At 43.2% G+C, this 21,792-nt stretch overlaps 1 protein-coding gene across 2 annotated transcripts in view; it reads right to left on the reverse strand.

Annotated features, from left to right (window-relative positions):
- Positions 1–21,792, reverse strand: part of GNAS (GNAS complex locus) — a 268,558-nt gene that overhangs the window by 29,854 nt on the left and 216,912 nt on the right. For both annotated transcript variants that reach the window (XM_073607565.1, XM_073607566.1), the window contains exon 5: positions 7,781–7,878. In XM_073607565.1, the coding sequence (XP_073463666.1) occupies positions 7,781–7,878 (98 nt within the window). The remainder of the gene's footprint in view (positions 1–7,780; positions 7,879–21,792) is intronic.

A 21,792-nucleotide genomic window follows, 5' to 3' on the forward strand; every position in this document is an offset into this window, starting at 1 on the left:
TCAATGGGATGCATCTGACCTTCAGGATTACAAGTATAATAAAAAAGGGACTGATCACTTTCACCGCATCCCCCGGGTTGAAGTCATATGACATCGGGGACTTGAAGTGGAGATAACTGAATGATGGGTGTAGCTGCAGGAATTATCCAGATATCTTTTTTCAGCAGGCGATTCCTTGCAATGTAAAAGCTATCAAAGCGGTTGTTTACAGTTGGGTTCGGACACGTGCGATCGGGGAGTCAAATGAATGAATGAATCCGCCGGCAGTTTACCATTACGCTGGCCATGGACCAGATGGTCTCTTGCCATCTCCATGAACCTCAGTGGCCAGAAGCGACACCATGATGTCACTTCAGGCGTCGGCAGATGTAAAAACTCTGCATGAGATCGTATTTTTTTTTTTTTAGGCTTTCCAGCATAGAGGAGAGATCTGGGGACTTCTAGACCCTAGATCTCTCCATAAAGAGGACCTGTCATGTCCTATTACAAGGGATGTTGACATTCCTTGTAAAAGGGAAGGGGTGAACAAAAAATAAGAATTAAAAAGGGAAAAAGTGTAAAAATAAAAAATAAATGAAAAAAAAAAAAAAAAAAAAGCAGTAAGAGGAATGCTAGAATTGGCTTGGGTGCCAAGTGGTTAAAATGCACCATACACCAGCTTTATAATATTTTTTCAAAAATTTTCATTAAGCATGCATTTGGTTTTCTAATGGTTAATGGGGCCAAATCAACTTTCCTTTTCGTCCAGCGTGATCAAAAATCAAAAGGAAGAGGGACGAAAAATTCAGACTGTGAATGCGGTTGTCGATCAGAAAAAATACAGTACAAAAAAAAAAAAAAAAAAGTACATATTGTAAATAAAAAATGCTCAATACATCAGGTATGTCATTTAACTAGCAGGTTTGGAGGAAATTTTAAGGGCTTTTGAGTGAAATTATTAGATCCAATGATGGCGAGACAGAACGTTCTGATGATTTTTCTTTCAACATTTGAACGAAAATCTGTGCATAGCCTAAGGCTGGCCATACACGGTGCAAATTTCTTTCCTGCAACCACGGGTAGCAGGAAAGAAATTTGCACCATTCCCCCATCAACACAGTCACTGCTGACAGGAGAATCAGCAACTGTCTTCTCCCAGTGGGGGAGGGGGCAGCTGTCCTCGCCAGGAGAAAACACTGATTATTGCTAGCAGCTATAGCAGCCGCTAGTGATAATCGCAAGTAAATCCGGCAGGCTGTTTATACCCAAAATTGATCGATCTACTTGGTACATTCAACCTGCCCATTAACCGTTCAAATCTCGGCCGGTTCAGAAATTCGAACCATGTATGGCCAAGCCTAACTCCAACCCCTCCTAGAGAGTGTAAAGCCTGGTACACACTGCTAGTTTTTTTTTTCATTCAACCCAGCGGGCTGAACAAAAAATAAATAAATAAATAAAAAATGACCACTCCGGTCGGGGTCGGAGCCGCTGAAACAAGTGCTCCCAATGGACTCATCTCAACGTTGCACAAGTCCGATGATGTCCCCACACTTGTAGTCCATTGATTACTTCCTCCAGCCTTGTAGAAAGTGGTAGTTCTTCACCTCTATACAGTTTTGTGGCTGAAGGAAGAGCGTGCAGGAAACTCATTGTGGTTGCAACGCTCTTCAGGCCTAAATGCACTTTTTTTTTTTTATTCCTAGCAATGTGCGTGCATTTTTTTCAGAAAAGCTGGAATATGCCTTTGAACAGATCATTAGATCTACATTAAAAAGGGACAGAGTTTTTGTATAAAGAGCCGCTTTCACCTTCCCTATAAGCCAACAGCTAGAATCTGGATGCTATGGACATTGCCTTCCTAATAACCCAGCCACACTGTTCATGTCAGACTATGTAAATGTAGATTTGAGCAATAATCTTGGAAATGAGTAATGGGGGGGGGTAAACCTTTTAGGTGTCAGGGAAATCCTATATACACAGGATTCCATCTGGCCCTTCATAAAACTCTCATGCTGCAGGGGATCGGTTATGAAAAATGCAGCAACGTCTGGATGACAGGAGCCAATAGGTGATCAGCTCTCATGACATCACACAGGGCAGGTCAGTACAAATTCCACCTGAATTACAACTGCAGATACCGGAAGCCAGCAGAGCACAAGCCTGCTCTGCCCACAAACACACATCCAATAATCAGGTAGAGGCACCAGACATGGTTTTCTACAGGAGATTGCAACTTCATAACAGCCATTACCACTAACTGAATACAACAAAAATAAACCATCATTACATCTATTACAAGTCACATGGACGCCCCCCCACTCTCAGAACACAGGGGGTGGCTGGAGATCTGGATATACACAAGCAACATGACTGGAAATTAACAATTGCCCTTTTTGCCTCATTTTTCTGCAATGAGCAGTGTTCATGGCACAATGATCAAGGCCAGAGCCAATCAGGTGCTTGTATGTACTCGTATATGACCCAACCTATATATATGTTTATAGCTTTAAAGTACATGCAAAGGGAATTTGAAATAAAATATGCAGTACATCTCTGCAATACATGCCTATTTTTCTATGTTTTGGCTTTTTAAAAATGCTGTATGTAAAAAAAAAAAAAAACGAATGTATTGGTGTTCTGGAAATTCAGTGAACTTTCTACTGCACTGAAAACCCAACACTGCAATCCAAAAGTGCTATTAGCCCATTAGGACTACAGAAAGAGCCCTTCCTCTTTGTTAGGAAGAAAAGGAGAGGGGCAGGGGTTTTATAGTCCAGCAGTCTACAGGCAGCCAGGGATGACAACACTGCTCTCAGGACAGCAGCAGCAGCAGCGAGGATTATTTTTTGCTAAACTAAAAAAGACAGACATTTTTGAAAAAAAAAAAAAAAACAAAAAAAACATTTTTCTTGGTTTCTGTTATAAACTTTAGTTTTCTCCTTCACTGACAGGCGTCGGGCACTGATGAGTCGGCACTGATGGACACTAAAAGAGGGCACTGATTGGGCAGGTACTGACAGGTGTTAATGCTGGTCACTGATTGACACTGATTGGCACTGGCAGGGGGTTATGATGGTGCACTAACTGGGCACCAATTGGCAGCTTATTGGTACATTTGATGGGGGCTGTGCTGATAATCAGCACAGACCCCCCCCCCCCCCATCAGGGAGAGCCGCCGATCGGCTGTCCTTGGTAGCACGAACCAAGGAATGCCGTTTACCAGCACTTCCTGGTTCACGCGATGATCAGCTGTGGTCACAGCTGATCACGTGGTATTAAGCCTCTGTCAGAGGCTTCTTATCACGATCGGAGATGCGGCGTGTCAGAGTGGCGCAGCGAGCGTGTGGCGGCATGTTATCCTGCTGGACATCATGACGCCCAGTCAGGATAGCAGAACCACTTCCTGGCCATCAATCTGTTATAGGCCGGGCGGGAAGTGGTTAAACACCAATCCTTGTTTTCACAACAACCCAAAATTTTCAAAATCCAATTGTCACAGGGACAGAAAGTGATGTGAAATCTTCTGAACAGGGGTACAGACAGCAAAACAAATGTTACAGGGGTGATAACCCTTCCCTATGCTATCCAAAAAAAAAAAAAATGTAAAAGAAAGATTTTTGGCTGGCGTTACACTTAAAAAAATTTACCTGTTCCAACTTGCATAAAAAAATTCAACTTAAGAACAAACCTACAGACCCCATCTTGTTTGTAACCCGGGGACTGCCTGTATTCTGTAATATTTACATTTTTGGTAAACTCATTCAATGAATCAAAGCTCTGCAAGTTGACATAACACGCACTGGCAATATTACAGTTTTAATTAAATAAAATAATTTGAGCACTTCTACAACTATGTGTGATTAACCTAAAATCGGTTCTGATATCGCCGTTTTACTAACCTGACAGCTTATTATTCTAAATAGGAAACCTTCATTTTGTTTGCAACTATTAAAGATTTTACCAGCCAGAATGAATCTTTACATTTAAAGAGCACCTGTCATTTCAGATCCATCATGGCAGTGCCCGTTAGCGGGCATCCACTCACCTGCTGCCGCCACATCCCTCACCTTGTTGTGTCACTGCCGCATCACCAGCCGTCCCATTAAAGTGAATGGGACTGTCAGTGAGTCCCCAGCGGGTCAGAGGAGGAGCCTCTGCAGGACAGAGATGGCAGTTGCTCTTTAAAAATGATGATTTAAAATCGAGTTGATTTAAACCAAATCCACCCTGGTACCATGGTGCCCCATCGTTGGTGTCTGTGGAAGGCATAGTGCCTCATCCCTGATGTCAATGGGAGGAATAACTCCCCATCATTGTTATTAGTGAAAGGAATGGTGCCCCATCATTGGTGTCAGTGGGAGGAATAATGCCTCACTGTTGGTATCTGAGGGCCAGATAAAGGCAAGCAGAGAGCCACAATTTGAAGACTACTGGTCTAAAGGAAAAAAATATATATATACACATACATACATACATACATATACACACACACACACACACACACACACACACACACACACACAAAAGAAATGTGCAGATACTGCAGAACGCTGAACGTTACTGGGGAGATTGTTGGGTAACAAACTAGAAGCAGGTGAGGAAGCCAGGAAGGAGGATGGCGAGCTACAAGGCTGGTGATTCTAAAAGGGAACAATTTAGAAGATACTTGGAGAAGGCAGGAGTACTCGACACTCTTACTAAAATATTGGTAGAGCTGTATGAAGAACCAGAGAAGACCAACAATGCACTAGACTTTTTAAAACAGCACTTAGGTGCTGCAGGCCCAGAAACGCCAGATGTGGAAGCTTTGCGTTTGGGGGTCGCAGAACTGAAACACATTTTATCCAAATTACAGAAACTGGAAAGGATATACACCAGACACCCGGAATTATTTGTCAAGAGAAAAATGGCAGGTCAGATAGCGAACCTCTTTCTTAAAATGCGAGTCTTCTGGCTCCTTTACCTTAGGGAGGCAGCCATACACAGCTAACATTTCAGCAGATTCCGGTCGAATCATTTGAAAACTCAAGTTGTGTGTGGACCCGTCAGCACCACCCTCCTAAAAAAAATGGACCCCATAACAGTCTATCACACAAAAGATTGTTTTCTTGAAATCACATCTGATCGGTATAGGTACAAACAATGCATAGGAAAGTACTTCTTTAGGTCACCAAACCACCTATACATGCAGTTTTATTTTTTTTAACCACCGATATCAACTAAACATAAACTTGAACTCCAATAAGCTCTAATTGTACAGCAACGGGGCGGAATGGTTTTGATAGGAGAAGGACAAGCTATGGCTGCCGTCACAAGTGGGACTCCGGGAATATGTCAGTTATTCATGCGGAGGCTGTGCGGCAGCGACTGCCGGGACACCAGCACCCAGGAAACAATACACACTATTGTCCCATTTAACTTATGCTACCTCCTACCACGGCCCCCTGCTTCATTTATGCTGCCATAGACTGAAAGAGCCACTTGTTAGGCTTACTTGCAATGCACACAGCCTAGATTTAAAAGAAACACTTTAAGGAGCTTTCGGAAAGTCCTCAGGAAGAAAAAAAAAAAAAGGTAAAAAAAAAAGAGAAGGAGACACACACACACAGTCTGTGAATGCGATCTGTCCCACCTGCAAAAAAACATCCACCTATTTTCCCCATCAAGGGCTTCTACTTCTAAAACTACCACAGGAAGAGTAGGGAGTAGATTTACATGAAAATGATTTTGGTCAGCTGGAACTAGCATTATTTAAAGGAAAAAATAAAAAAGACACGTTACAAATACTACATAATCAGCCACTGGCAGTCTTTCCATGACTGTAAAAAAACACCATAAACGCTATTTCTCTTGACATTTTTAACCAGACTGCTGGTGAAAACAGACAAGAGATTGCCATCCAACTGGGCCAAAATCATTCAACTATACTGCAGGGATATGCAATTAGTGGACCTGCAGCTGTTGCAAAACTACAAGTCCCATCATGCCTCTACCTCTGGGTGTCATCCTTGTGGCTGTCAGAGTCTTGCTATGCCTCATGGGACTTGTAGTTCTGCAATAGCTGATTGCATATCTCTAAACTATAGCAACGTTCATCTCATGTCCAACCCAGAAAAAAACTAGTTGAACCCGTCAGGATGCGAGAGTGGTGGGGTGCACAGCCCAAACCCTGCAAAAGCATTATTGGGGTGCAGTAGAACCAAGAAGAATTGGAACCTCACTATTTTGCCTCTCACTTGTGTGACCATCAGAACAGAGTGAGAAGACATTCTCAGCAGGAAAGAGAAAACCAAAACCCGACAAGGTTTCTCACCCTTCCCATTAAAAAATAAACCTGTAAAATAATCATGGAACTTCGTCCAAATGTTTCAAGTCCCTTGTGGGCTGAAATGTGTTGGAGCAGGACTATGTTGCAAATCCTCCATTAAATACATTAAAGCTGGTTTTACATCAGCGACGTCATGTGTGCCCGGCCCCATTCATTTTTACATTACATTCGGACGAAGTTACTCGTTGACCGATCCTAGATTATGGAAGGGACTGCTTAATGGTCTCATAGCTCTGATTTCCATCTTCCCAAGGAGTAATAAACTTCATCCTACAAGGGGTCTGGTATAGTAAAGGAGTAGAACACTGACATTACTATGTGTGGATGACATTACTATGTGTGGAATAGGACATAGTTTAAATAGAATTCAAATTACAACCAATGCGTTTCAGGAGCTTCAAAGTGCCTCCCTTCATCAGGACTTGGTGAGCTGCTGAGGTGGAGGAAAGACTCCGGAGATTAAAAACTGGGAGAACTTTTTTTTGGAGATAAGGTCTCCATGAAAAATAATTTGAGGGTATTACCGTATATATTCTATATACATAGGGAGTTATGTGTCACAAGACACATCAATTAATAATTTTTCCACTTTTAATTTTTAAAAGGCCAGTCCACACTGATAGGACAACATTTTAGAGTAGCATCCTTCACATGCGGTGTCCCTGTATGAGCTCAGAGAGCTTAAGGTACATACTAAGGCAATGAACTTAAAGCAGAATTCGCCAACAAATTTTTTTTTTTTTTCCCCCAGGCACACTGCATTAATAACACACAAACTATATGTGTATATGCCAGTGGATAGCAAATCACATAATTTTTTTTAATCTCACGATTTAGCTGATCCTCTTCTTGCCATCGCCATGATGAGTGTGGGCATATGAAGCCCAATTGCAACCTCTTCCTGGATAACCGATCGAGAGGTGCATGCTGGGTAACCAGCATGCACCTCTCGATCTTGCACATGCGCGATTCTTCGGTAGCTGTAGCGTCGATTGTTTAGCAAGTTGTCCTAACAACGGGCGGCGACGGAGGAAGGTCCCGCTCCGTTGTTATGGCAACATAGATAGATCCACCTTAAAGCGCATCATTTCCTGTCGGGAAATAACGTAATTATTTCACAGTCCTGTCCACTGACTCCTGGAAAATGATGATTTCCCAGGAACAAAGACGAGGGAGGAAGTGATGCGGAGCGCCTGCGGAGCCGGAATTGGCAGATTAGGAGCAACCACCTAGCAACAGGGCACTTCTGGAAAGTTTAAAAAAATAATTCACTCCAAATTTTTTTTTATGATTAATAAAAGACTGAAAATGTGAAAATAGGTTTCAGGGTGGAACTGCTTTAAAGGTCTTTTCTGCAGTGACCACAAAACGCCTTCCCGTATACTCATCACTGTATAGCAAGAGATGTGGACAAAAGAAAAGACAGCTCATAGCCTAATCAAGCATAATGTAAAGAGGAGGGACACTTACTACTGTGCGCAGTCAATGAGCTGGTACTCGTTCGATCTCTCGTAGCAGGCCTTCACACCTTCATCTTGCCAGAGCGCTTTTGTATGTTCATAGAACTCCTGGAAAAGAGTAAACAGACTGCAAGTTAATACTTTGCGAATACACCTAGAGCTTTGACATTCTTTAACTGCAACCAAATGTGAAGCATTTTGCATTAAAACTTAAGTGGCTCTTAACTGTTAAAATTAAGTTTCCTTCTCTCCATCCCTCCCCTACTCTGCTACAGAAATCTGTCTTTTTTAATGTAGAGCTCTTGGCCCGGTCCCCCATCCTCTCCCCCTGCCTAGGTGAATGATGTGCAGCCCCCCCGATGCCTCCTGGGATATGTGACGTGTATACCCCAGGATGCCCCGGTAGCACTGCACGTTATCCCATTCATTTAAAGGGGGGCAGGCTTAGCAGTTCATCTTTGGGAGGTTGTGCCTGGACCATTAAAAGCGGTCAGCCTCCTAATTTTCTTTTTGTTTTTTTTAAATTAAGCCTTTGGTTGCTTTGCATTAGATCTCTCAAAAGATCCCCTTTCCTACACTTTCACTGAAAGTGCGGGCATCTCGAGTCCCTGGACTGCTGGAGTGGCTGTGGGGGTGCTGACCACTCAGCAACCCGGAGGTAAGTAGAACAGGTATTGGGGCGTGTGAAGGGTGTCTGTTGTTGGTTCACCCATACATTTTTTCTGTAAAGGTGAGCCAACACTTTAAAGCCAGGATCAGGATAGCAGCCCAAGAGCCTGCCCTTTCCAAAGCAAAGTCAGCAATGGCAGCTCTTCTAACACCAACAGGCTTCCTTTAAAATCTAGTACAACAATGTTAATCAATGGTACTTACAAAAACCTTTGCAAACATGAAAGATCAGCTCTAACCAAACTGGATGTTAATTAAGGAACAAAGTAGAAACACCAGTAGTGTTTCTAACATCTGATCAGAACTCTACTCCCATTTAAAAGTGGAACTAAGTTGAACATTAACCATTTTTAATCCTTATGCTGATAACTTTAGTAAATGGATAGGAAGGCATCCAAACATCTGCCACTATGCATTGCCAGCAAAAACACTTAAAGAAGGGTGGGATGTATTTGTACAGAGCAGGCTGGCACAGGGGTTGGTATAGACCACAAACATACTGGCGATGATGCGGATTGGGATTTAAATATGATCTTTGAGAGGAAATGTTTGGTTGTGCAAAGGGCATAAACTGATATGCTTCTATGTAGGCTCTGAGGGGGCCATACCATATCTTCTAGGAATGGGACTAAACAGACCGATCTATATTGTAGAACCAAAACCAAGAATCCCACCTATGCCAAGAAAAATGCAAGAACCATTGTGCAGAAAATAACAGCAGGTGTTCAAGACAGAGGAGCCCAAATTTAAAGTATTTGGTATCAGGGAGGCAGACTGCCCAGTGCTTGGCCGGAGACAAGATGAACCCTCGGCAGGGGGGTCGGCTTCCTGGCATGGAGGTTATGTGGTCTGTGTGTTGGGGTACAGGATTGCGGTAACTGGGCAATGTATATATGGTGGGGGTCTGTGCTGGGGAGCAAAGGAGTAATTGGGTGGGGGGGGGGGGGGGTAAACAGGGTGCCTGCGACAATGATGTATGTGTAAAAAATAAATGAAAAAACAACCACAATCCACCGCATTTTTTTTAAGCATCCTTGTTGTACAGCCTAAAATATATACCAAGCAGAATGCAAAACAACTTGAACTGCAACAGAAATTAGGAACAGCCCATTAGGAATTCCCCCACCTCGGTGCTCACGGCTCACTAGAGCGCCGGGCTGTGGAAGGAACGGGAGGAGCAAGCTGTGCGTCGGGAGGCTAAGCCAGCTGACGGTCGGGCATCTGGGTGGATCTAGACTTTATTCCAGTATTTTCAGGATACATCCAGAGACTGGAGCGGCTCTGTGACCTCTGAATATGGGTCACAGGAGAGCAAAAATAAGTGCACTCCTTTGGCCATTGCCATGAAGGGGTGTATTTGGTCAGCAACAATGTTTAGGTAGGTAGAACATGCCAACTAACTTCCACATTAATGGCAGGACTCAAGGTTTCCCAGTAAAACATTGCCCAAAGCATCACCCTGCGTGCGCCAGATTGCCTTCTTCCCATACTGCAACCTGGTGCCATTTCTTCCCCAGGTAAGAGACACACATGATCATGATAATTGAGCCTCTATCAGTGATGTTAAATGACAAAACGAAGGGGTTTGGGATCCGTGGACTAGATATGTGAAGAACAATCCCTGGACTATGCCCGATTAGAATGCTCTCTGGGAGGTGTAGGCCCTTCCCCCCTCTCTTTTACCCATTATTGACACCTCTTCTCCCCCCCCCCCCTTTTTTTCTCTCTCTTAGGTTTATGACAAACTCACGGAGAACGCCTTCATTGATACAGAAATTTGTGCGCCCTTCTTTTGAGGTTTGCACTCCCGAGTACGTAAGGCGCATCTCGAAAATAACCGAGTTAACGTGTTACCATTGAGATAAAAGTGCATATTCCTATTATATTAGTACAGAGTTTTATGATGGGCTACAGCCCTCAGACTACGGGAAGTTGGGAATATACATCCAGTGTACAGAAAGGTGCTTTTGGATATGTAAGCAGGGCTATCTTCATGGATGACGCAGACAATTAGAACTGCAACAAAATATTGGTACACACCTTGAGTTTTTTTTGCACGGTATTTATGAGGTTCTTTATACCCATTCCGCATAGTGGAAAATCCACAGCGTTTGTATTACTTCTCAAATATTCTTCACCCTTTGTGAAAACATTCAATAAAAATATTGAAAATGAGACACACATATATAAATTTACATTGCTGCGCTTATTGTGACAAGTGAGAATCAAGAGAACAAATCTTGTGTCTAAATATATGAAAAAAAAAAAAAAAAAAAAAAAAGGAAGAAGAAATGCAGATAGTCCAAAATAAATCCAAATAAGTAAAGGGTGTGATAAAAAAAAAAAAGTCCTTTCTGCCCGGATGCTTTTAAACACCGAAGTGTACCACCACCTTAAAAGTAGAAGTCCAGCCTGAGCTCATTTGGCTGGGCTTCTATTATGGATCACAGGAGTGCAATTCGTTTTGCACTCCTGTGACCCGTTTTCAGCAGAGAATGGTCCGAAGTTTGCTCTCCGCTGAAGTCACCAGGTTCAGACCAGGCACCGCGTCATCCCGACTTCAGAAGTCTGGATCCGCCAGCTGCCTGGACTGATGGCAGTCACAGCGAGTCACTGAGACGGCTGTTCCTGACCCCTTCACAGCTTAGCGCTCCAATGAGCGTGGAGGAGCAGAGCAGGAGAGATGCTGACTGATGGCAGCAGTTCTCCTCTTGGGGAGGTGAGAGAACCGAGCCATTGGTCTCTCAGTGAAGAGGTGGGCGGGGGACAGATGCAACATCGGTCTGATGCTGCATCCACCTAGGCAAGTATGAACAGCCCAAAAAATCCCCCAAAACCCACACTTCTCTTTTAACTTTAGAGCACTCTTACCGGAACTAATAGACCCTGCACAGACAGTCCAGTGCTGTTTCTGCTCCCACAAAACTTGCAATGAGGGGTCCAGCCATGTACATCCTGAAGAATTTGAATAAAAGAATCTAGCAGAATTATTTGGAGGTGACATCAGGTTCTCTACAGATGATGTATTGGCCTACAAGCTCATGTGACTCTTTAAGCCACGTACACACGAGCGGAATGTCCAACAGAAAAAGTCAGATGGAAACTTTATATTCCGATCGTGTGTATGCCTCATCGGACTTCTTTTGTCGAAAATTCTGATGGACCTAGAAATAGAACATGTTATATTTCCGACGGACCCAATTCCTATCGGGAAACCCGATCGTCTGTATGCTGTTCCGACGGACCAAAAACGACGCATGCTCTGAAGCACGTACGAGACAGAAGCTATTGGCTACTGAACTTCCTTTTTCTAGTCCCGTCGTATGTGTTGTACGTCACCGCGTTCTGGACGGTCGGACTTTGGTTTGACCGTGTGTATGCAAGACCGCTTGAATGGAATTCCGTCAGAGAAACCTTCGGAGTTTATTCTGACGACAAAAATGGTCGTGTGTACAGGGCATTACACAAAGGGTCCATTTGTTCCGATAAGAGTCCTCTAAACTTAAGGTGGTGGTACACTTTGGTGTTGAAATCATTCGGACAAGAAAGGAATTTTTTTCATCACACCCTTTACTGATTTGGACTTATTTGGGACTATTATCTGCATTTATTATTTTTTTCCCCTATATTAAGACACAAACATTTGTTTAGGATTTTCAGAAGAAGTGCAGCAATGTAAAATTTATATTTCTGTACACAATTTATCTAAATTGTCTTTGTGAACTGCTATAATTCGATCTGTCAGTGTGCTTCCTGTTGGTTTAGAATTCTTGGTATAAAAGATACACACACACACACACACACACACACACACACACACACACGTACTCGGCCATCCACATGATGTAAAAGAAAAACGTGATTCAACAGACCAGGCCACCTTCTTCCATTGCTCCGTGGTCCAGCTTTGATGCTCACATGTCCATTGTAGGTGCCTTTGGCTGTGGGTCAGCATGCAGTTACACAGCCCCATACACAACAAACTGATGCCCATTCTTTCCGCTTTCAACACATCAACTTCTGGGACAACATGTTTACTTGTCTAACCCCAACATATCCTACCAGCTTTCAGATGCCATTATAACAAGATAATCACCTAAAACGTAGCTCCACCCAAAAGGGGAAGTTCCGCTTTATTTGTCCCCCGCTCCTCTTGCACAATTGCCACTTTTGAGGAGCGGGAGGATAGCAGGTACCTGATTTTGAGACAGGTATCTGCTTCCCACTTCCAAAAAGGAAGTTCTTCTCCCTCACTCCCCCCCTTGAGTCTTCTGGGACACTGACAGGTCCCAGAAGACTGCATCCACCATTCATGATGCACACTGTGACTCGCGCATGTGTAGTGGGCACCCAGCTGTGAAGCTGCAAGCCGTCACAGCCGGGTGCCCATAGTGAAGATGCCAGCACCGGGGACCGAAGGGGTGAGTACACCGCTGGACCGTGGGACAGGTGAGTGGCTGCTTTTATTAAAAGTCACCAGCTACAGCTTTCTTTCACATGTGGCTGGAACTCCTCTTTAACCTGCCCATAGTCAAAGTTATGGCTGATTGATGTACGTATAAACGTTTATATACTCCTTTCCCACCCCCGGTCAAGTGTGTGTGGGTCTGTCTCCATTGTAAGCAGAAAGGTAGCCAAACAACGTCAGACACAGCTGAGTGATTACAATAGGGCATGGGTTTCTAGCAGATTAGTGGTCATCAGCAAGATCGCCCATTCAGACCCACATGTCTGTTTCTTCTTTGCTGCCCACCTGGGCAATGCACAGCTGGAATTTAGACCGTAAATTTCCCTGCTAGAGGTCACTGGTAATCAATCAGAGCATGGCTGGGCCAGGGGCATGGCAGCAGAAAAGCCGATTACAGAAGTAACTCAGATCAGGAATCCAAACTGGCCAAAGCAGCACAATTTGCTTCCATGCTTGGCATGCACAGAATGTTAACGGAAGAGACGGGAACTGGCAGGATCACCAGGTATTTAATAATAAATGGGACTGTGACACAAGAGGCAACATGTCACCGACACTTCATTAATAAAGGAAGGCATTTATGCTATAGGTGTACATACAAATTTACTCCATGCAAAACAAAAGTGCTTGGCTGTACTCAGTTTATTTATAAATATTTCAAGTGCACTTACAGAAAACTAGTGGGGATGGATATGGGGGGGGGTAGGTCTTAGACTCCTAAATCTCTGCCCCCCACCCAACCTTTAAACATCCTTTCAAAGCTCAGTCTTGCATATAATCCTTTGTATCACTGCATCCATGTATAGTGGACTCCATCTAACTACAGTAAAACCTTGGATTGTGAGCATAATTTGTTCTGGAAGCACTTGTATATCAAAGCGAATTTCCCCATAAGAAATAATGGAAACTCCGATGATTCGTTCCACAACCATTTATTCATAGGTCCTTCAGTTTATAGTCCATATAAAGGAGTCAGGAACACCAGGTATAATGTTGACAACAGATATCACAGAAGTAAATGGGTACTCTTACCGAAAACTGTTTCGGTAAGACTACCCATTTACTTTCTTCTGTGATATCTGCTGTCATTATACCTGGTGTTCCTGACTCCTTATATGAAGAAATTCTAAGTCTGATGTGCTCCTGGCCCCTATATGAACTATTCTTCACCTGTGGTTTATTCACCACCCTTTGGGACTGATTTACTTGAGATTTATCACTCATTATATATTTTATTGGGATTTACTTGTTTATTGCATTTTTTTATACATATGTTTTTCACATTTTTACACAGTTTTTTGCACTGTTTTCACTAGCGCTACATTTCTACTCACTTCCCCTTTATGAATTTTTGTCACATTCGTATGTAGCTGCTTTGTCCTTTTTTCAAGATAGCGCAATAATTTTTCGTGATTATATAGTTCATATAAAAAGATTATAGCAATGTGACCAGGTTGTGTAACCATAAAATGTCCATCCACAAATGGAAGCTTCCACAAGGGGATTTGAAGCAAAATCCAGCAGGAGCTCCAGGGAATAAAAGAGAAGAGAGGAGCCTCTAAGAGTAGCAATATGGTTACATTTTAATGAAGGTACAATATTTAGCAACTCGCATGGTTGATGATTAAAAGAGGCACATCTAAGTATGCAGGCATCCGGGGTAAAGCTGTCCACATAGACCGTCCTCCGCACCGCCGGCTCTCACCGCTGTCAGTCTGCAATCGTGACTGGGAAGACTACCCTGCAGTAGAGCGGTCTGAAAGCGTGGAACGCAGTGTGGAAGGAATGACGTCGATGGCAGTGAGGAGGACGGTCTATGTGAACATTCTTACCCCGGATGCCTGCATACTTAGATGTGCATCTTTTAATCAACCATGTGAGTTGATAAATGTTGTACTGTCATTAAATGTAACCATATTGCTACACTTAGAGGCGCCTCTCTTATCTTTTATACTCAGTTGTGACATGACACTACTCTTATAACAAGACATCGCTTGTATATCAAGTCAAAGTTTATTTAAAGATTTTGCTTGTCTTTCAAAACGTTCTCAAGCCAAGTTACTCTCAAACCAAGGTTTTACTGTATTGCTCACTGATTCGCACTATACTTGCCTGCACAGACTGTAACCAATAAACTCTGAAAGATCAGATCATACTGTTCTCAGCTTTTTACAATAGTGTCCAAACAAGGTGGAGGGAATGCACCCCCTGCAAATACGTGCAGGACAGTCCAGAAATAAAACAAGTCAAAAACAACGAGCCCTGTGATGGGAGGGGACAGAAGTTTCACTAAAAGAATGCTTTCTTCAAAATGGATCCCAGTTTGGCACCTTGCAGCACTGGTTAGACTGGTATGAGCGCTGTGAGAAGCGTGGGCGGATGAGCTTGCTCTCAGCATTTCTATGTGAAGTTCTTCTTAGGAATTTAAATGTCTTCTGAAGGCACATCTTCCTGAAAGCTTTACAATGCAGCCAGTAGCGTGTCCCAGGTAGATCCTTGCGGACATTTGGGAATCTACAGTTTAGAATTGTGCTTCTTTATCAGAAAGCTAAGGATAGGTAGGTAGACTTGAGCATCTTTAAACCCTCAGCATTCATTTCCAAAGACTATTCTAATGCATAAAAAGTTACTGAATGGCCCCTACTGTTGTAGAGGAAATGCATTGCAATTTCTCAAAATGGTTCTAAACCTAAAAATAAAGACAGCATTCATTTCAAAATTCAAACCAATACTGTAGAGGAAAACAAACAAAAAAAAAACAAAAAACAAAACCACAAAAAACAAAACAAAACCACAACGAAATGGACCTATAAATCCCTTGACATAAGGAATTCTTCTGATTCACAGTCACATGACTTCTGCCCAGGCAAAGCACTGACATCTAATGAACGCTCAGGCGGAGCTGCTGATTGGAGGTTCCCCGCACATTAGTCCGCCAAGACCAGGCGCTATACATGTGTGCCATTAAAAAAACAAAAACAAAAACACAGGCTAAAGTTTACCGTTCCCTTTTCTCGTGCAATTCAAAATGAATTTTCTAATGACTGCCTTTATTTTTGGATCCATTTTACCTTGGTCAAACACGATTTGATATTAAATTTAAATACTGTGGTCATCATATATGGAACCTGGATGGTGTTGGGAGATTGATGTCTTAGCTGGATTCAGAGAGGAATTAGAAGTCCCAATATATTCAGCCATCTACAAGCACACCCAAGCCTTAAAGTGGAACTTCACTCTATAAGTGATGCGAGTGAAGTGCCGCTGCTTCGCTCCCTACCCTCAGTCTGTACCAAGTTCGTTTTTTATTAGGGGGGGCGGCGAGTATCTATTTTTATAAGTACCCGCTGTCACTTCCACAATCCTTGCCTAGGTGAGGACGACAATCCTTCTCCTCCCACCTTCTGGGACACATCATATATCCCAGGAGGCTGTAAAGCTTCACAAAGCTTGCACATGGGCAGTGGAGAGCTGACTGTGGTCCCTCGGGAAGTCACAGAAGGCTCCAGTATCCAAGATGGCGGCGCCGGAACCTGCAGTGGTAAGAAGAACCGGCTGCAGGAAAGACAGTGCTGGACCCCAGGCATGGGCAAATACTTGATTTTTAAAAGTCAGCAGCTACAATATTTGTTAAAAAAACAAAAAACAAAAAGACACTGAAGTTCCTGTTCAAAGAGAGCTTAGAGGTTTGAATGAAAAATGACCCAATAAAATAATCAACTTATTAAAAGATTATGCAAACCCAGCATTTCAAATTCCTTTTATGCTCCTGTGGTATCATGTACTTGTATGAAAAAGTCTCCAGTTATCTTTGTATTGCTTTCCTTAAATGAAAGCCCTCGTTATCCTGCCAGTCCCTCTGCTTGCCACCAAAAACTGACCACACTAAACATGGGAGCACAGCATGGTCAGTTCTCTAGATGTGCCGAGAACTCGGCCTGCTGTCCTTTAAATGATCAGACTTGTCCTGACACCCCCTCCCCCCTCACTGGGAAGATCAGTGTGTTGCTGCCTCGCCTCCCCAACTTTCTATGCAGCTGAGAACAGAGGGTATGTGATCACTACTAAAAAGGGGAAAATGTATTTATAATATTTTTCTTTTTACATCCATACACAAAATATTTTGCCTTCCATTTCTATTTTAAACGGAAAAGGTGGTTTTTGCAAGGTGAGGGTATACAAACACTTTAAAGTGGAAGTTCACCCTAATACTAAAATCTCAAAATCTAGACATCCACGATCGAACACGAACCTATCTAGCTCTAAAAAGAAGAAACCGCTATACATACCTTTTTTTTATGCCGGTCCAGTCTCCAGCAGCGGAAGCTCTGCAGAGAAGACAGCTGGGAAATTAATGGGAAGTGACGTCACAAATAGGGGGTTATTTACTAAAGGCAAATCCACTTTGCAGTGCACTACAAGTGCACTTGGAAGTGCAGTCGCGGTAGATCCGAGGGGGACATGCAAGGAAAATAAAAAACAGCATTTTAGCTTGCACCTGATTGGATAATAAAATCAGCAGAGCTTCTCCTCATTTCAGATCTACCCCTCAGATTTACAGCGACTGCACTTCCAAGTGCACTTTCAGTGCAACTTCAAGTTCACTTTGCACTTGTAGTGCAAAGTGGATTTGCCTTTCATAAAAACCCCCATAGAGTTACACTATGGGGCTCCTATTGTCGGCCTCCTCCTCTGCACCCACCTCCACAGAGAAGGCCCCGCTGACAGCTCAGCATGGGTATAGGTTAGTCTTAGATCATGGATGCCTGTAGATTTAGAGCCCTTTCACACTGGGGGGGTTTGCAGGCGCTATTGCGCTAATAATAGCGCCTGCAAACCGACCCGAAAGTGCCGCTGCTTGCATTCCAGTGTGAAAGCCCCGAGGGCTTTCACACTGGAGCGATGCGCTGGCAGGACGGTAAAAAAAGTCCTGCTAGCAGCATCTTCGGAGCGGTGAAGGAGCGGTGTGTATACCGCTCCTGCTCATTGAAATCAATGGGACGGCGCGGCTATACCGCCGGCAAAGCGCCTCTCTGCAGAGGCGCTTTGCGGTGGTATTTAACCCTTTCTCGGCCACTAGCGGGGGGGTAAAACCGCCCCCGCTAGCGGCTGCATACCGACGGTAAAACGCCGCTAATAATAGCGGCGTTTTACCGCCGACGCCGCCCCCCGCCACAGTGTGAAAGGGCTCTTAGAGATTTTAGTGTTAGGGTGGATTTCTACTTTAAGTCTACATCAGGAGGAGTGGAAACCCACTAAAAAGAAAAGTCTTCAAATAAAAGGACAGAGGTACAGGAATGCTTCAAATCACTCAGAAAGGTTCCGTTTTCTGAAATAATAATAGGGCAACATGCGACATAGATAATGATCAGAGCAGGTCTTCCTTTACAGTATCTTATGACTCCATAGGAGGCAAGGCCCACAGAGAATCCAGAGCTTAAACCGACTAAACATGGATCAAATCTTTACTTAAGCGCTTCCCGACCAGCCGCCATCATTATAATGCGGAAAGGTGGCTCATTCCCGCGAATTGCTGTAGCTGTATGTCGGCACGGGAACTCGCTTTTGTGGGCGCGCACGCTCCCATTGGCCAGCAGGGGAGCCAAATCAGCGGGTCTGCCGGCCACCCACGATCGTGTTCCGCAGTAACGGAACGGGGATCTGCCTATGTAAACAAGGCAGATCTCTGTTCTGACAAGGGAGATCACACAGATCCGGTCTTTCTGCTATGCAGGAAGATGGATCTCTGTGTTTCCCCAGTCACACAGCCCTCAATACAGTTAGAACACACAGTGAGGAAACGCATTTAACCCCTTGATCGCCCCTGATGTTAACTCCTTCCCTGCCAGTTTCATTAGTACAATAACAGTGCATATTTTTAGCACCGATTACTGTAATGATGTCACTGGTCCCCCCCAAAAAATAAATAAAATAATATCACTGATTGCCGCCAACTGATGAATACATTTGTTATTTTAGTTTTTTGGAAATGTTATATAGCAGAAAGTAAAAAATGTTTTTGTTTGTTTTTGCAAAATTTCCGCTTTCTTGTTTACAGCGCAAAAAAACCCCCCAAAAACAAACAAAAATAAAAATAAAACGCAGAGGTGATCAAATACCACCAAAAGAAAGCTCTATTTAAGGGGAAAAAAAAGGACGTAGTTGTTTGGGTACGACCGCGCAAATGTCAATTAAAAGCGACACAGTGCCATATCGTAAAAAAAAATAAAAAAATAAAAAAAAATAAAAAATGGCCTGGTCAGGAAGTGGGTAAATCCTTGCGTGGCTTAAGTGATTAACAAGCCACCCCCTCCCCCTTTTAGCACCCAAAAATTGGCTTTCAGAAAGGTGAAAGAGAAACTTATTTCAGTGATAATTTCGCCTTCTCCCTGGTGGAAAGTCTCTGGGCACAGCACACAACCGGTTTGGTCTCTGAGAGCGCCAAGTGTAAAGTGAATTACTCCTTTGGGTTAATTAGCTCCATCGGCAAAGGTGTTTATGCCGCAGTGTCAGGAGCGGTGCTGCACAGGGACAGGTCACACTAATTAACCAATGTAATTGTTTAGGGAATGGAAGACTGGCATGCAAAGCAATTAGATGGAATGATTGCGCAAGTCAGTGATACATGTAGCAGAACAGGTAATAGGCATAAAGCGAAAGGGCTTTGAGGTTTCACATTATCAAAATATACTTCCCAGTTGTCCCTCCTAAATCCCCTTGTCACTCATTTGGTCTGAAAGGATATTAAAAAAAAAAAAAAAAAAAGTGGGTGTGTAATTTTGGAAAACTAAGTTTAATGTCACTTTAAATAACTAGAGAGGATGTATACAATCCTCAAATTATCATAACATACCAAAATAGTCAGGGAAAGGGTCATTTCTAGATTGTAAGCTCTAACGAGCGGGGCCCTCCGATTCCTCCTGTATTGATTTTAAGTGTACTGTCTGCCCTCATGTTGTAAAAGCGCGGTGCAAACTGTTGGCGCTATATAAATCCCGTATAATAATAATAATTTTCAGGCAGGAAACAGGCAATTCAGCTCCATTCTGACATCTGCCTTTTGTGAAGATTGCACTTTGCTGGTTGTCTTGAGGCCAAATGTTAGTATCTGTATCAGTTTTATTCTAGTAATCATAAATGTCATCACGAGTGACCTGAATTTTTTTTTCTCCCAATGTTTGAAAAATCTTTGCAAAGCCTTGGTAGCGAAAGTATAAGGGGACAAGGTATAAGGGACAAGGTATAAGGGACAAGGTATAAGGGACAAGGTATAAGGGACAAGGTATAAGGGGACAAGGTATAAGGGGACAAGGTATAAGGGACAAGGTATAAGGGACAAGGTATAAGGGACAAGGTATAAGGGACAAGGTATAAGGGACAAGGTATAAGGGACAAGGTATGAGGGACAAGGTTTGGCTCGCTAAACACCAATCTTCCCCCCACACGAATTTAGTTCATGAGCTGCAGGGCACTATTTTCAATGTGGTTTTCTATGGGAAAAAAACAATAACTGGGAAAAATGAAAGAAATAACTTTATTCAAATGAAAAACAAAAGAGATTAGAAAAACAAAACAAAACAAAAACCATTTCATGATCTAAGCTAGAAATATGATGAATAGATTGCGGTGAAAAACATTTTCTTTTTGTTAATGCCAGTGTGCTTAAAAGTGAACTCTACACATATGTAAAAAGACACAAATTAATACATTTCTGCATTCATTGCAGTCCACGTACAGCAGAGCTCAGAGAGGGAGAGGAAAAAAGCAGCATGGGGTGCAATGCACAATACCCTGCACCTAAAGAAAGTGGGTTAAATGACGAATAGGCGTCATTCAACCCAGAAGACTGAGGACATCTATTGGTGGAAAAGTAGTACTGTAAAGGACAGCTATGGATTGAAAGCAAGGATGGTAGCATGAGTTGCTTTTTATTTCAACTTTTTAATGGGCCCTTCTTTGGATTGAGTTCTGATTTAAAGGGGTTGTAAAGGTAAAAATTTTTTCACCTTAATGCATTCTATGCATTAAGGTGAAAAAACTACTAACCATACCGCCGTCTCCAGCCCCCCCGTTTTACTTACCTGACCCCTCGAAATTCGGCTGCTCGTTCACGTCCTCAATTCCGCTGATTGGCTAAAGTGGATGGATTGGAAGCAGCGCAGCCATTGGCTCGCGCTGCAGTCAATCACATCCAATGACGCGGCGCTCTGGGGGGCGGGGCCGAGTGATACAGCGAGCGGCTATAGCGGCTGTATCAGGGGAGCGCGCCCGCAATAACTAACCACCATGCGAGGGAGCATTAAGGTGGTTAATTATTGCGGGGAGGAGCTGAGACAGCCGCCGAAGGACCCCAGAAGACCAGGTTCGGGGCCACTCTGTGCAGAACGAGCTGCACAGTGAAGGTAAGTATAACATGTTTGTTATTTTTAAAAAATAAAAAAAATACCTTTACAACCCCTTTAAAAAGTATAAATGTCATGAGAAAATATAAATGCTCCCATCATAGCAACCTTCCCAAACTTCTAGTGACCTGGTTGTTCATGGTTTCTAGATTTTGGAATCACGCAGAAACATGCGTATGGTGTCAGAATTCCTCATCTCTATACTTGTTCAAGGCCAGTGTCCCAGCATTGGCTCCCTTCACACTTGTGTGACTTTGGATCCGTTTTGTGAGACCTCAATTTACAGGATATGTGAAATGCCATGTATCTCTATGAGAACTGTTCTAATTGACACTCCTGAAGCCGCTGCAACTTCAGAAAAGGTTCCTGCACTACTTTGATCTGACCTTAACACAACTACAATGCCAAAGAGTGTAAAAGTCTCATCAAAGTCATATGAAAGTTGGACTATAAAGTTGCACTGAAAATTTAGCAACTTTGGAG

Source organism: Aquarana catesbeiana, linkage group LG12 (assembly GCF_042186555.1).
Source record: "Aquarana catesbeiana isolate 2022-GZ linkage group LG12, ASM4218655v1, whole genome shotgun sequence".
In the NCBI taxonomy this organism is placed as follows: domain Eukaryota; kingdom Metazoa; phylum Chordata; class Amphibia; order Anura; family Ranidae; genus Aquarana; species Aquarana catesbeiana.